The sequence below is a fragment of the Arvicola amphibius genome, chromosome 9 (genome assembly GCF_903992535.2).
Source record: "Arvicola amphibius chromosome 9, mArvAmp1.2, whole genome shotgun sequence".
NCBI lineage: Eukaryota > Metazoa > Chordata > Mammalia > Rodentia > Cricetidae > Arvicola > Arvicola amphibius.
This window is the reverse complement of record NC_052055.2, coordinates 31,096,011-31,108,735: the sequence shown is the minus strand read 5'-3', so window position 1 is coordinate 31,108,735 and position 12,725 is coordinate 31,096,011. Positions and strand designations below refer to the sequence as shown.

Here is a 12,725-nt window from a genome sequence, read left to right as displayed (position 1 = left end):
GTATACATGGCTGCAGTTGGTGCAAAACTTGTAGTACTTCTAATGGGAATAAGAAGAATACAACTTTTGGACCAACGCCTGGGGTATGATTCAAAAATAGGGCAACAAATCAACAAATCTCTCCACTTTTGTATTTGTTCTTCATAATTCCATTACATGCATATGAAGTACATATAATATACTTGGTCACCATTTCCTTTGTTTCTTCCCTCCTTCCACTGAAGCCCTTCTTCCCACCAAGTTGTTCTATTTCCGTGGCTCTTACTTATTGCCAACTGAATATAATTAAGGGCGCCTGTGTGAACACAGCTGTGGGCTTTTTTTTTTACTTAAACAAGGGCACTACACAAGGGACTGCCACTGAGCAGTGTGGTTTCTTTCCCCAGCAAGTGTCCATAGCGCTCCTCAGGGTTGGGTGGGGTCTTTTTAGTCCTGCCCTTTTCTATTATGCAGTGTTGTTGTGTCCAGCATTGTGCAGGTGGTTACTGCTGTTGTAATTTCACCCAGTGTAAGATCCACGGAGCTGGTAGCTCTACTGTCTCTGAGTTACACAGGCTCCTCCATGTTCTCAGCCAATGGAGGTTCGCTCTCTCTGTCCTCAGCCAGGCATCCCCTGTGGAAGACACACTTTGCCTGTAGGATACATGATGTTGAAGTTTAGACTTGTTTTCGGTGAAGAACTAGATTTCTGTTGTTGGGATTGGAATCAATGTTTTGTGTCTTTTCACCGTCACAGAAATGTGTCTTGTCTTCTCCCCATGGCTGAATGGTAGCTTTCAGAACTTAAGGACAACTTTCAGTCTGAGGCTTTCTCTTCTCCCATCAGCTCTCTTCTTTTCTAAAGGCAGAATATTGATTCAGCTTCAACCACATCTTCTTTCTTGACAGTCAGCCATGTCTTACTATTACTTGAGAGAAACTCAAATACTCAGCTATGCCTAAGAATAGCTCAACTACCCACATATAATTATTATTGTAAGCCATGTGTCCAGTCTAACTTCACCCCTGCTAAACATAACAAAACAGCACATGGCGTTGTCTCCACTTTTTCCACATTTGAGAAATGCAGACCACAACCAAAAAGATCTCAGTATCTTTCTTTTCATTATTTTATGGAGAATTTCATATAGAGTTCTGTATTCACATCATCTCCTCCACCCAACTCCTCCTGTGTCCATTTCTCACTCCTTAGCATATTCAGTGTGTGTTTGTAAATACACCCTGCTGAATTCAGGTAGTGTTGCTTGTGTGTTTACATGCTTAGGGCTGACTATTTGGTATTAGATAGCTATTAATTGCCTTTATTTCTTCATTTAGGGCTGGAGTTTGTAACATTTCCCCTATCCACAATATTGTTGAGATTTCCTGGGTGCAAATTCCCTACCATATACAGAAGACACACTCTTCCAGTAGACATCTTGATCCTTAGACTCTTGGAATCTTTCCTCCCCCGTCTTCTACAATGTTCTCAGAGCCTTTGGGGTAAAGAGTCATATTGTTGATGTGTCAGTTAAGGTCGGACACCCCATTGTCAGTGATCTCTGCATTTTGACCAGTTATAGATTTCTAGAATGTTTTTTGCTGCAAAATGACATTTCTTTGTTGTGGGTTGAGAGCTACATTTATCTGATGGAGGAGTGTCTATGTGTTACTTTCATTATTAATAAAGAAAACTTCCTTGGCCCTTTAAGAGACAGAAAATTAGGTAGGTGGAGTAGACAGAACAGAATTGTGGGAACAAGGAAGTAGAGTGGGGGAGACGCTTCAGGCAGTCGCCATAGTGAGTCTCCATGCTGCTCCTCTCCGAGATGGACGCAGGTTAAGATCTCTCCTGGTAAGCCACACCTCGTGGTGCTACCCAGATTACTAAATATGGGTTAAAGAAAGATGTGAGAATTAGCCAATAAGAGGCTACAGATAATGGGCCAGGCAGTGTTTAAAAGAATACAGTTTCCGTGTAATTATTTCGGGTGTAAAGTTAGCCGCGGCCGGGTGGCGGGACGCAGCCCCGCCGATTCTCACTACATTTATCTGTGGGCATAAGAATAAATATTTAAATGTGGTAGAAATTCTACTGGCTGAGGATAGTGGCAATAGTGGGTTTTCTAGGGTCTGTGGCCTTACCACTCTGCATAGTTGGCTACATTTACAGTACCAAGCATAAATTATCTCTTTTTTGAGCAGCCTTTAAGTCAAATTAGACTGCATTTGTTTACTCCAAGGATGTAAGTGGCACTATTGTGTTTTGGGGGCTATCTTGTTATGTTGGTATCATTGTTATTGTTCATAGGCCAAGTAACATAATGTTTTATACATAACTCCCAAAGAAAAAGAAGAGGGATCTAATTTATTATCTGTAATATCACACAAAATAAAAGTTTCCTTTGTTTTTGTCTGTAGCCTCCATGCAACTGAGTCAGGTTAGGGTTCCCTCCTCACATATGGTTCTCTGTTCTTCCACTCTCCCACAGGCCTGAGGGCCTCCCCACTGGAAAAGATCATCTGCTTCTGCCTCCTACCAGCAATGGGGACTCCTTCAAGGTGTCAGAATTGCAGGGGACCTCTCGGTCTTCCTAGGTGCCACAGACACTGTGGCAGGAGCAAATGAATTCCCTTATGGGAGCCCTGTCTGGTTTGTTTTCTTTCACGGGAAATTTCAGCTAGAATTTCTGACAATCAACACCCTCCATTTCATCCATTGTATTCTCTGTCTTAGACTTTTATTTATTTTAGAGTCTAGTAATTCAAAGGAACAAAGATAAAAAAGCAGTAGCCCAGACTTCTTCTTGTTTCCTAAATCCTCCTCTCAGAAGGGCCCCTTTCCCTAGAATTAGGAGTTTGACCATCTGGATTTAACCCTTAGAACAGAAAATGTCATGTTGTGTGTCTGGGATGTGACTGTCCCCTTCTGTCTACTCCTCAGGGATACACTCCATTAAGCTCATCTTTCAACAGTTCATGCTGAATGCCTAGGGTGTGATTGTACCCTTGTGTCCTGTCCACTCTCCAAGGATACACTGCATCGAGCTCAGAGCAACAGAGCAACAGAGCAACAGAGGTGGCACAGTTCACCCCAAATCTAACTAGCAGAAATCACGATGAAATATCTTCCTGCCTAGCTGATTCCACAGGAAAAATAATTTGCTAACTGCAGCCAAGAAAGAGGCTGTAAATCAACTCTTTAGTGTATTTCTACCACTTGGGCTTATTAAAAGCTTCCTGGCTGATGAAACCTTATTGCATTGCCATAAATCTCATTGGCCAGCAGCCTAGGCTGGTGATGGCCCAAGGAGCTGCATGGGAGTTCAAGGACTTGCTGATAGCAGGTGCGGAAGGAAGGTGAGGAAGGATGTGTCGAGGTATTGGGGAACATGGATCTTTGCTGAGCAGCCCAATGTCTCTCTCTGTTCCATGCTGGGGTACAAAGGATCATATCCTGTACTCTATGCTTAGAGGAGATGAGTTTTCCTTCAGAGTTAAGGTAGGTCTCCAAAGCATGAATTTATTTGAGAAATGATTTCAGAAATCTACTCTTAGATGGTGGCAAAGTGAGTCAGAGATAGAATGAGAACCCAGGTAGAGTTTTTTATTGAGCAGGTGGGCACTATGGGCAACTAAGTCTCTACTGACTTCTGGGTGACTACATGGTACACTCCCAGGGACTCCTGCAAAAAGACCAAGGGGGCTGGAGTATTGATGTACCAATACCATAACTAGTGAGCTGCTCCCAGGAACCATCAGTCAGACCTTGGGCTTGAGTCCCACATGTCCCTCTTGCTAAAGAAGGCGTGGACAAAATCATGGAGTAGATTCTGTTGTAGGTTGCTCTCTGCCTCTTGCCTCATACAGAGCTTGTTCTTCAAGGCTTTGCTACCCTCTGTAAGAGAGCCAGGAGCTGGTTTGTTGACCCTTGCTCCATCAGCAGACAAGAGGCATTAAGGTGGTGCAGCTGCTTGAGATTTTAACTTCTTGCTATAGGACCGCCACAAACAAAATCTTCCTTTCATCTTCACGTTGTCTCTGATCTGCCTTTGGTAAGATTTAAGAGCTAAATCACAAGCACCTTCAGGCTTTGGGGAGATCAAAATGCTCATGGACTGGATACCAGGAGCTTTGTAAGGACATGACACTCACTGAGAGCCACATAACCCAAGACAGACTCTTTCCTACTCCATAGTCTTCCTGTGGACCAAGTATCATCAATTTCAGCAGCGCGGTCAGGGGAACTGGGCCAATGTGGCGTGATACTCTTGACAGTGGTATCTAGCCTTTTACCATTGCTTCTGTGATGTCATCGAACTCCTCTTTATTACTTTGGAGCCTTCAGATTATGGCAGTTAGCTGTAGGATACCTTGTCCAGTGAAGAAGCTCAATGTGCACACATACTGAGGCATCCTTATAGTCCTGCAACTGCTTGATAGTTTTAAGAGTGGCAGGAGGCCCAGAGTCAACTGATTTCAGGCAAGGAAGCGTTTTGAATGCACCACACAAATGTGTTCTGTGCATTCCTCTAGTTTCTCTGGAATAATATAAAAGTTATAGAGCGAGCAGCCTCTGAAATGTGAGTATTAGAGTCATGTTATCTACCATCACCTGCCTCTGGCTGGCAGTTTGAACAGAAGCCTCAGGTGAGGTCTTCCTCCTTTGTTCTCATGTAATCCTTTCAACAGCCTACCAAACCATCTTTGCTTGCCCGTGCGTGAGGAAGCAAACTTAAAGATATGAAGCCATTCCCCTGAAGGCAAATGGAGGATATGGGGAGCTGGCCTGAACAGTCAGCACTCTGAAAGCCGATGTCTCAGTGTCTCTTCTAGCAGGACAGAGGGGATGTGTCCACCCCATATGTCTGGCCTTCTGTGCTTCTTATGTGTTTTCATGTCCTTCATTGCTCCTGGACTTGACTTATGTAGCCATCCAAATGCTTTCTCTATTTATATATCTTATCTGTCTGATTTGATACCCTTTAGTTTTAGAAAGAGAGAATTAGGTTAGGTATTGTTGTAAGGAGCCACTTGTTCATTCCCATTTGCCCAGACTCCCAAACTAATCACTCAGAAACTATATCATTTAAATCACTGCTTGGCCTATTAGCTTTAGCTTCTTGTTGGCTAACTCTTACATCTTAATTTAACCCATTTCTATTAATCTGTATATCGCCATGTGGCTGTGGCTTACTGGATAAAGTTCCATCTGGCGTCTGTCTCTGGCAGGGCCATATGGCTTCTCCTGACTCCACCTTCTTTGTATGTATCTTTTCCAGCCTGGCTATATTCTGTTAAGCCATTGGCCAAAAGCAGCTTCTTTATTCATTAACCAATAAAAGCAACACATATACAGAAGGACTTCCCACACCATTTCCTTTTTTCTGTTTAAATTAAGAAGAAGGCTTTAACTATAACAGTAAAATTACATATAACAAGAGTTATCAAGGAAGAATTACAGTTACAATATTTGTATCTATTTTATCTTTTATCATAACTAAGGAAAATTATAACTATGTATTCTTCAACTCCACCAAAGACTCCAGAAGGATATAATATAATACCTAAGTTAATAGGAAGTGCATTTTAAGCAACTTCTAAAACTCTAGAATTGACAGAGGCATCTTGCTGCCTGGACAGTCATCCAAAGTTCTTCTGTACTGATGGGTCATCCATCTTCAGCCTACAGCCCCATAGTATCCAGCAGACTTTTCCACGAAGCAGGAAATTTCAAAGACAGTTCTGCCTGTATTGGCAGTTTTTCAGTCACTTTCTTCTGTATACTGCAAAATGTCTGACAGACTGAATCATGAAACAGTAACATAGAAGCATAGTCTCTCTTTAGGCAACTTCAGCAGTCATTTTTCTGTGCGTTCTACATGTCCAGTTCATACAGCATAGCATCAAGAAGTCAAGGCAAGAACAGTTTCTTGCCCAAATGGCTAACAAACTTCATAAGGAGCCTCTTTAATTCCCATCTTCCTCTTGAAGTAATTGGTGCTGCCAGGAATAGATGTGTCTCATTGTCATGAAAAGTCCTACGTTATTAAAATATTTTAAATGCCATATTATGAAGGTTTCTGAAAGATTTAAATAATACCTATCTAACTGAAATACTTCTCTATATATCTAGAAAACCTAACTAACATGACTACAAGCTTGACTATTATAGATGGTTATCTATTAACCTATATTTCTTAATTTACATTACATTTTTAAATGAGCTGCATAAATACCTTAATCAAGAGCATAAATATACATATAACAATATTGACCTAAAATTTGTATCAATAGACCAGGATCCATACCAATGCAAAGTATTCATATCTATATAATATCCCCCTTTAAATGTAAACAAACATTTATAAACAATATTTGGGAATTTGGGCATAGTTCTCTCCAAGCTGCTTTCTGTTTTTTGTTGGTCAAAGTAATTTTTGTGCGTGTTCACTGTGGCCTTTCAGGGGGTCATGGTCCATCAAACCACATTCGTCTGGAAGAAATCCACAGGTTCTCATCTTCTGTGGAAGCAAAAGAAGAACCTCTTCTCCAAAGTAACAAATCCTTAGACCTAAATTTCAGAATTACAATATCTTTAAAATATATGGGTTGATTTAGCTTAGCAGCCCATACAACAAAATTTCTCTTTGCACTTAGTTCCTTCACAGTCAAAAAATTCCAAGAAAACACAGTAATATACATAATCTAGAATCATTGTATATATTCCATCTTTATGTGGCTTATTTTTCTTACTCCATTACTTTTTCTACAAGTAATCTTTATTCCTTTAACCTATGAATGTCTGTACTCTGTCTCTTTAAAAAATTGTTTTTTTTAAAAAACATATAATTCTTTTTATAATTCTTTATACTCTTTTCTTCTCTCTCCCAAGCCTATGTACATTTTTAAAACACTGTGTCTCATTTAGAGGATTTTTTATGTCTGAATCTGCCTAATTGTGTATCTGTAATTATTTTCTGACCAGGACTGCTTCTTAAAATGCTAAGCAGGCATGCCTACGGCCAACATGGCCCTGCCTGCTTGCCCTGCCCAGTTCAACATGGTAGAAATCTGTTTATTGCTTCTGAGAGTCATTCTCTCTGCCCCAGATCCAGTGTCACATCACAGCAGGTCTGTGTTGCCATTAAGCAAGCTGTAGCACTCTGCTCACAAACCCCATTTAAATGCTCAGCCCCCTGAAAGAGCCAGAGTTTGTGCTTTTAGCATAGACCAGGAAGTCACTGTTTGGAAACTACACTTTTTTTTGTTACCGCTGAATCAAGAACACCCCTCTTAAAGGAGCTACAGCATGTCACCAGCAAGCAGAGTCCATCTGATAAAAAAAATGTGGCTAAACTTTGTCTAGAATTCCTTTCCAAGTCCCAGAATAATCACTCAGAAACTATATCATTTAAATCACTGCTTGGCTTATTAGCTCTAGATTCTTATTAGCTAACTCTTACATCTTAATTTAACCCATTTCTATTAATCTGTGTATCTCCATATGGCTGTGGCTTACTGGGTAAAGTTTCGTCTGGTGCCTGTCTCTGGAGGGGCTACATGGCTTCTCCTGACTCCACCTTCTTTCTCTGTTTATATCTTTTCCAGTCCAAAGTACTGAGTCAGTATTTTGAAGACTACCCTTCCCCAGGTGATCTCATAGTTAAAAAAGAAAGGAGCAGAAGCATATTTGCATATCCTGACCACCTGTCAGGATGGCACCGAGCTATCTTAACTTCAGAAAGGGGCCAGACAGTCACCTCCTGAGTTAGGAGGTGCAATTATGCCTGCTAGGCTCTCAAACTCTGACCCTCAGACAGTGGTGAATGGGCCCGCATTTCTCGGCCTCCACATCTCTGTCTGTCTTTTCTTATCCTCTTGATTCTCTCATTTTGAATCATGACCAGAAATACATACTTTTATCCCCTACATATTTTTAGACTGTATTTATGACAAATAAGAACTTTTAAAATGTTTAGTACAACTCCATCATCACACATGGAAAATGGAGTGCCAAGTATGGGGTTGCCACTTATCTCTTGCTTGTCTCTCTCGGTTGTTTTCTGTCTCTGAATCAAGAACCAATTGAGCCAATAGCAATTGCTCAATCTTTAAAAAGCGATCTCTGGCTGATTTATAGACTCCCCCTTTTCATTCTGTTACTTGTTTATAGAGGAAGTTGGATTATTCTTATTTTGGTCCATGGGGCTTGTTTTCGGCTTGCTAACAGGATTCGCTAATAAGATAGTTTAGCAGGAGCCGCCACCCCTGTGGCTCTCATTAGTCAGTACCCAGGTCCAGAGGTTTGATCAGACTCAGGTTTGATGGTTTTGGCAAGACTTCAGAGATGGCCTGTTGCACATCAGGAGGCACCTAGATGTCTGGTGGTTCTTTTTTTTTTTTCTGTGATGTTCACAACTTTTGATATCCAAAGCCCCATCAATTAATACATGAAGGGCTGCAAATTGGTGCGACGGCAGTTCTGTCAGTTGATTCTTCTGTCTTAATTAGCTGGACTGTTTCTCTGTAGAGGGACGTTCTCTCCTCTACAGCCCATCTGCAGAGCTCATATACCCAGTGCGAATGGAAACTCTGGGTGTCCCTCATGGAATGCTGTCACTAAATGTCTCCACAGAGAGTACTCATTAGACTTGCTTGAATATTTTTAAAGAATGCTCAAACTCAAAGATTTAAATGCAGTTTGTGTTTTCATATATCTTTTTGGCCCTCAAATTGTTTTTAGCTTATTCCCCAAAGAATATAGCTATGCAAGTTGACCCTAAGTCCTTTGATACAAGCCTAGCTGTCTTTGGTTTGTCATGTTTGTGCTGTTAACTAAGATGACTTTTGAACATGCACATCATACATGAGTTGCCCTTCTAATCACTGTGACCAACCAAAACAATGCCGAAGGAAAAATGATATTCTTTGCTAGGCTCACCATTTGGGAGATACAATTCATCATGGATGTTTATGCATAGCTGTGGGGTTGGCTCACAGCTGAAACAGCAGGAACAGGAGATACCTGCTTGTGTTTTGCTGGCAACTAGGGACTGTAGTTTAGGTGGGAATCAATCCTAGGCTATAACCCTTGGATTCTTACAGCAACTACCTTCTTCCTCCAGGTAGACTCCACCTCACTAATGTATCAGCTCTTGACCAGATAGCATCATCATCTCAGGACCAATTGTTGAGATGTGCACTCCCGGGACCATCTCACACTCAAACCATAACAGAGTACTTAGTCTTACAAAAAGATGCTTAGAAAGAACTAGGAAGGAAATGATTATGCAGTCCTCTTCTACGGCCCTTTGTTGCAAGGAGGGTCCAGTTGTTTGTCCTGGCCACCTGGCTGCTCAGCCCCAAAATAACCACATAGAAATTGTATTAATTAAATTACTGTTTTACCCATTAGCTCTAAACTTATTATTGGCTAACTCTTACATCTTAATTTAACCCATTTCTATTAATCTGTGTATCACTACGAGGTCATGGCCAACAGCAAAGTTTCAGCATGTCTGACTCTGGTGGCGGTTCCATGGTGTCCCTCCGATTCCTCTCCTTTCCCATCTTTCCATTTTGTTTTCCCCACCTAGCTCTGTTCCCTGATAACTCTGCTGTAGGCCCAAAGTAGTTCCTTTATTAACCAATGAAAGCAACTCATAGACAGAAGGACCTCCTACACCAGCCATTAAAAATATTATAATTGATTTTCTAAAAAAGTAATATTTGTATACATTATATTTTGATCATATTCATCTCTCCCTCTTACTCCTCCCAGATACATCTCTAAATCTATCTCAAATCCATCTCCTCTTTTAAAAATAATTTTTATAGTCTACTGATTCCAGTTGTGCTACCCATTTACTCAGGTGTGGGACTCTCCATTAGAGTGTAATTGATCTCCCATGAGCCACACCCTTGAAAAATACTGACTTTACCTCTGCTTCTCCTGGCATGGAGAACAAATTTGGAAAGTCCCCTCCTTTGCACACTTCTGAACGCCTTTAGCTAGTCTTCCTTGTGTGTGGATAAGGATTCAGTCATTACTGAGTGCTGTGAAAGTTTGAGAAATGGATAAGAACTCATCAGTGCTTAAATGATGCTGTTCACATTCCAGTGGTGTTTATTAGCTGGAATACCTCTGCCTAGAAAATTGCTTGCTCTCGGATGATCATAGCCCAGTTTACAGTGTCCACAGAAAGAGTGTAGAAACGCTGCATCTGTGGGAATCATTTGCTCATGTTCTACTCAATAGCAGCCTGCAGTGTTGTGGTGTAGACCCTGCCATACAAAGCCTGTGATATGTTCTCCATAAAAAAGCAGATAAATGTGTTTTTTTAATGATCCATTAAATGTCTGAATTGTCGTTGTTTATTTGCCTTTGTTTGGTGTGTGTTCCAAACATCCTGATCTAAAGAGCCCTTGTTCTCATTTCCTGCCCTACAAAGCTCCAAGAACTATCCCCACCCACCCACCCAAAAGATCTACTGTCCTCGGGGCTCTGCCTCTCTAGTGTCTCTTTGGATATCTGCTTCCCTTGGTGCTCCACAGTGTACTTGCAATGATGCTCTTTGACTGTATGGCTGCTCAGGGACATAAACAATAGGGGATCTGGGCACTTTATCACAATACAGCGACAATGGCCTTTATGTGGAAGCTCTTCTCCATCTTGGGGATACTTAACCATGTTCTGGGAGTTGCTACATCCAGCAAAATGCAGGGCATGTTGATCTTAGGACAGAGGCACCACTAACTCCACTGTGCAAGGCCTTCCCAAATGTGAGTCTAGATACCAAGGCATGTCAGCCTTCCATTCGGAAACACCAGTCTGCTAGTAGGCTCAGGACACAGGCTGATCTGTTCCTGGGAAACCGAGAACTGCTCATTGATAAATTAAAATCTGGCCCAGGCAGGAATAACCAGTGCCTATCCAAGGGTGTGTAAGGTGGGAAACCCTGGGCACACCAGAGGTATGGGGAAGTGGTGGAACAGGACTGAGGAGCCATGTGGGACTAACAGTGGGTGCTGTGTTGCACTTTTTCAAGGAAGAATAGATGAAATTTGGCTTAGCAATGAGCTTTACGAAACAGTGGTGCATGTCTCTAGTCCCAGGACTTGGGAAGTGGAGGCAAAATGATCAAGTGTTAAAGGTTTTCCTTACCTACTTAGTGTTTGAAGCAGCCTTGGCTCCATGAGGCCCTGTTTTATTTTTGTTTTTAAATGATGTCCACAGCATATTTAAATGTTGAAATGAGCCTTCCTATTTTATTTGCTAATCTGTTTGTTCTTTTCTTAGGGCCCTTCGGGACGACCGGGAGACAAAGGACCCCCGGTATAGTATGCTTTAAAGGGAGGACTGTCAACACAGTTCTAAATTAGGGACAATCAAAAGTTACTAGAAATGCTTCACACTAGGCAGACTCTCCAAAATACGAGCATAGACTTGTGGGACATATGGGGAGGAAGGGAGTGGTGAGATCATTTAAACCAGCATAACTCTTTCATATTTGGACATACTGAGACTGGCTCACCTCTTAGCATCTCTCCACTACGTAAGTAGAGCCCCAGTTTAGGGAATTTAATCAAATAGCCAGAACTTTTCTTTTAATTCTAGCTTTACCAAGACTCAGAGCCAAGAAATGAGAGAGTTTCTCTTGATTTGTAAGATGGAGGCAGAAATACCTATGAGCTATTGTGGAAGTTCGTTGGGCTGATTTGATGCTAATGCACCAGAAGAGCTGCCAGGGTCCGTCTGTTCTCAGAAGCAGCCACAATTGTTGGCTGCCACTTACAAGCACTCATTGAATGTTGGTTGGTGTGTCTTCCATTCCTAAGTCACCTCGTGAGCAGAGGAGCTGCGTGTCAACAACTGGGCTGATACCCAGCCTTTGGCTCTGGGCACATATTTTAAAGTAATGTTTCACTCATGGTTTCTGATTAAGGAGGGCAGGGAGTCCTGGGCCTATGTTGCTAGATGAAGAGACAGAGGGGCTCAGAGCAATTGAGGTTCAAGACGATGATGGAGGCGGGTCTTCTATCAATCTGTTGATTTCATTGGTTAATTAATAAAGAAAACTGCTTGGCCTAATAGGTTAGGACATAGGTGGGTGGAGTAGACAGAACAGGAAGAAGGAAGTGAGGTAGATGGCTCAGTCAGATGCTACGCCTCTCCTAAGTTAGACAGACTGCCATGCCTCTCCTCAGGGAGAGAGACGCGATGAAGCTCCAGCCCAAGATGGACGTAAGCTAGAAACTTCCCGGTAAGGCACCACTTCGTGGTGCTACACAGATTATTAGATATGGGTTAGTCAAGATGTGAGAAAGAGGCTGAAAATAATGGGCTATGCAGTGTTTAAAAGAATACAATTTGTGTGTTGTTATTTCGGGGCATAAGCTAGCCGGCAGCCGGGAGCCGGGTGGGATGAAAAGCAGGCCTGCCCGCCGAGCTCCACACTACAGCCGGTCTTCCCTCATCACTTAGCTTGATTATGATAACCCCACAGGCATGTCCAGAGGCTCATCTCTGAGGTGATTGTAGGTTCTGTTGACAGTTCACACCAACTGTGGCTTCCTACAGCAGGTCATTTGTGTAGTCATAACCAACGATTGTCAGACAGAGGTGAATCCTGACTTCTCCCAGTCAGAGCCTGTCTTCTCTTCTGTTCCATCAGGGATCTCGCGGTTTACCGGGATTCCCCGGCCCCCAGGGACCAGCTGGCCAGGATGTAAGTAAGAGGAAA

At 42.1% G+C, this 12,725-nt stretch overlaps 1 protein-coding gene across 1 annotated transcript in view; it reads left to right on the top strand.

Moving 5' to 3' along the window:
• Positions 1 to 12,725, top strand: part of Col22a1 (collagen type XXII alpha 1 chain) — a 223,730-nt gene that overhangs the window by 139,490 nt on the left and 71,515 nt on the right. The window contains exons 44-45 of the mRNA XM_038343103.1: positions 11,282 to 11,317; positions 12,657 to 12,710. Of these exons, the coding sequence (XP_038199031.1) occupies positions 11,282 to 11,317; positions 12,657 to 12,710 (90 nt within the window). The remainder of the gene's footprint in view (positions 1 to 11,281; positions 11,318 to 12,656; positions 12,711 to 12,725) is intronic.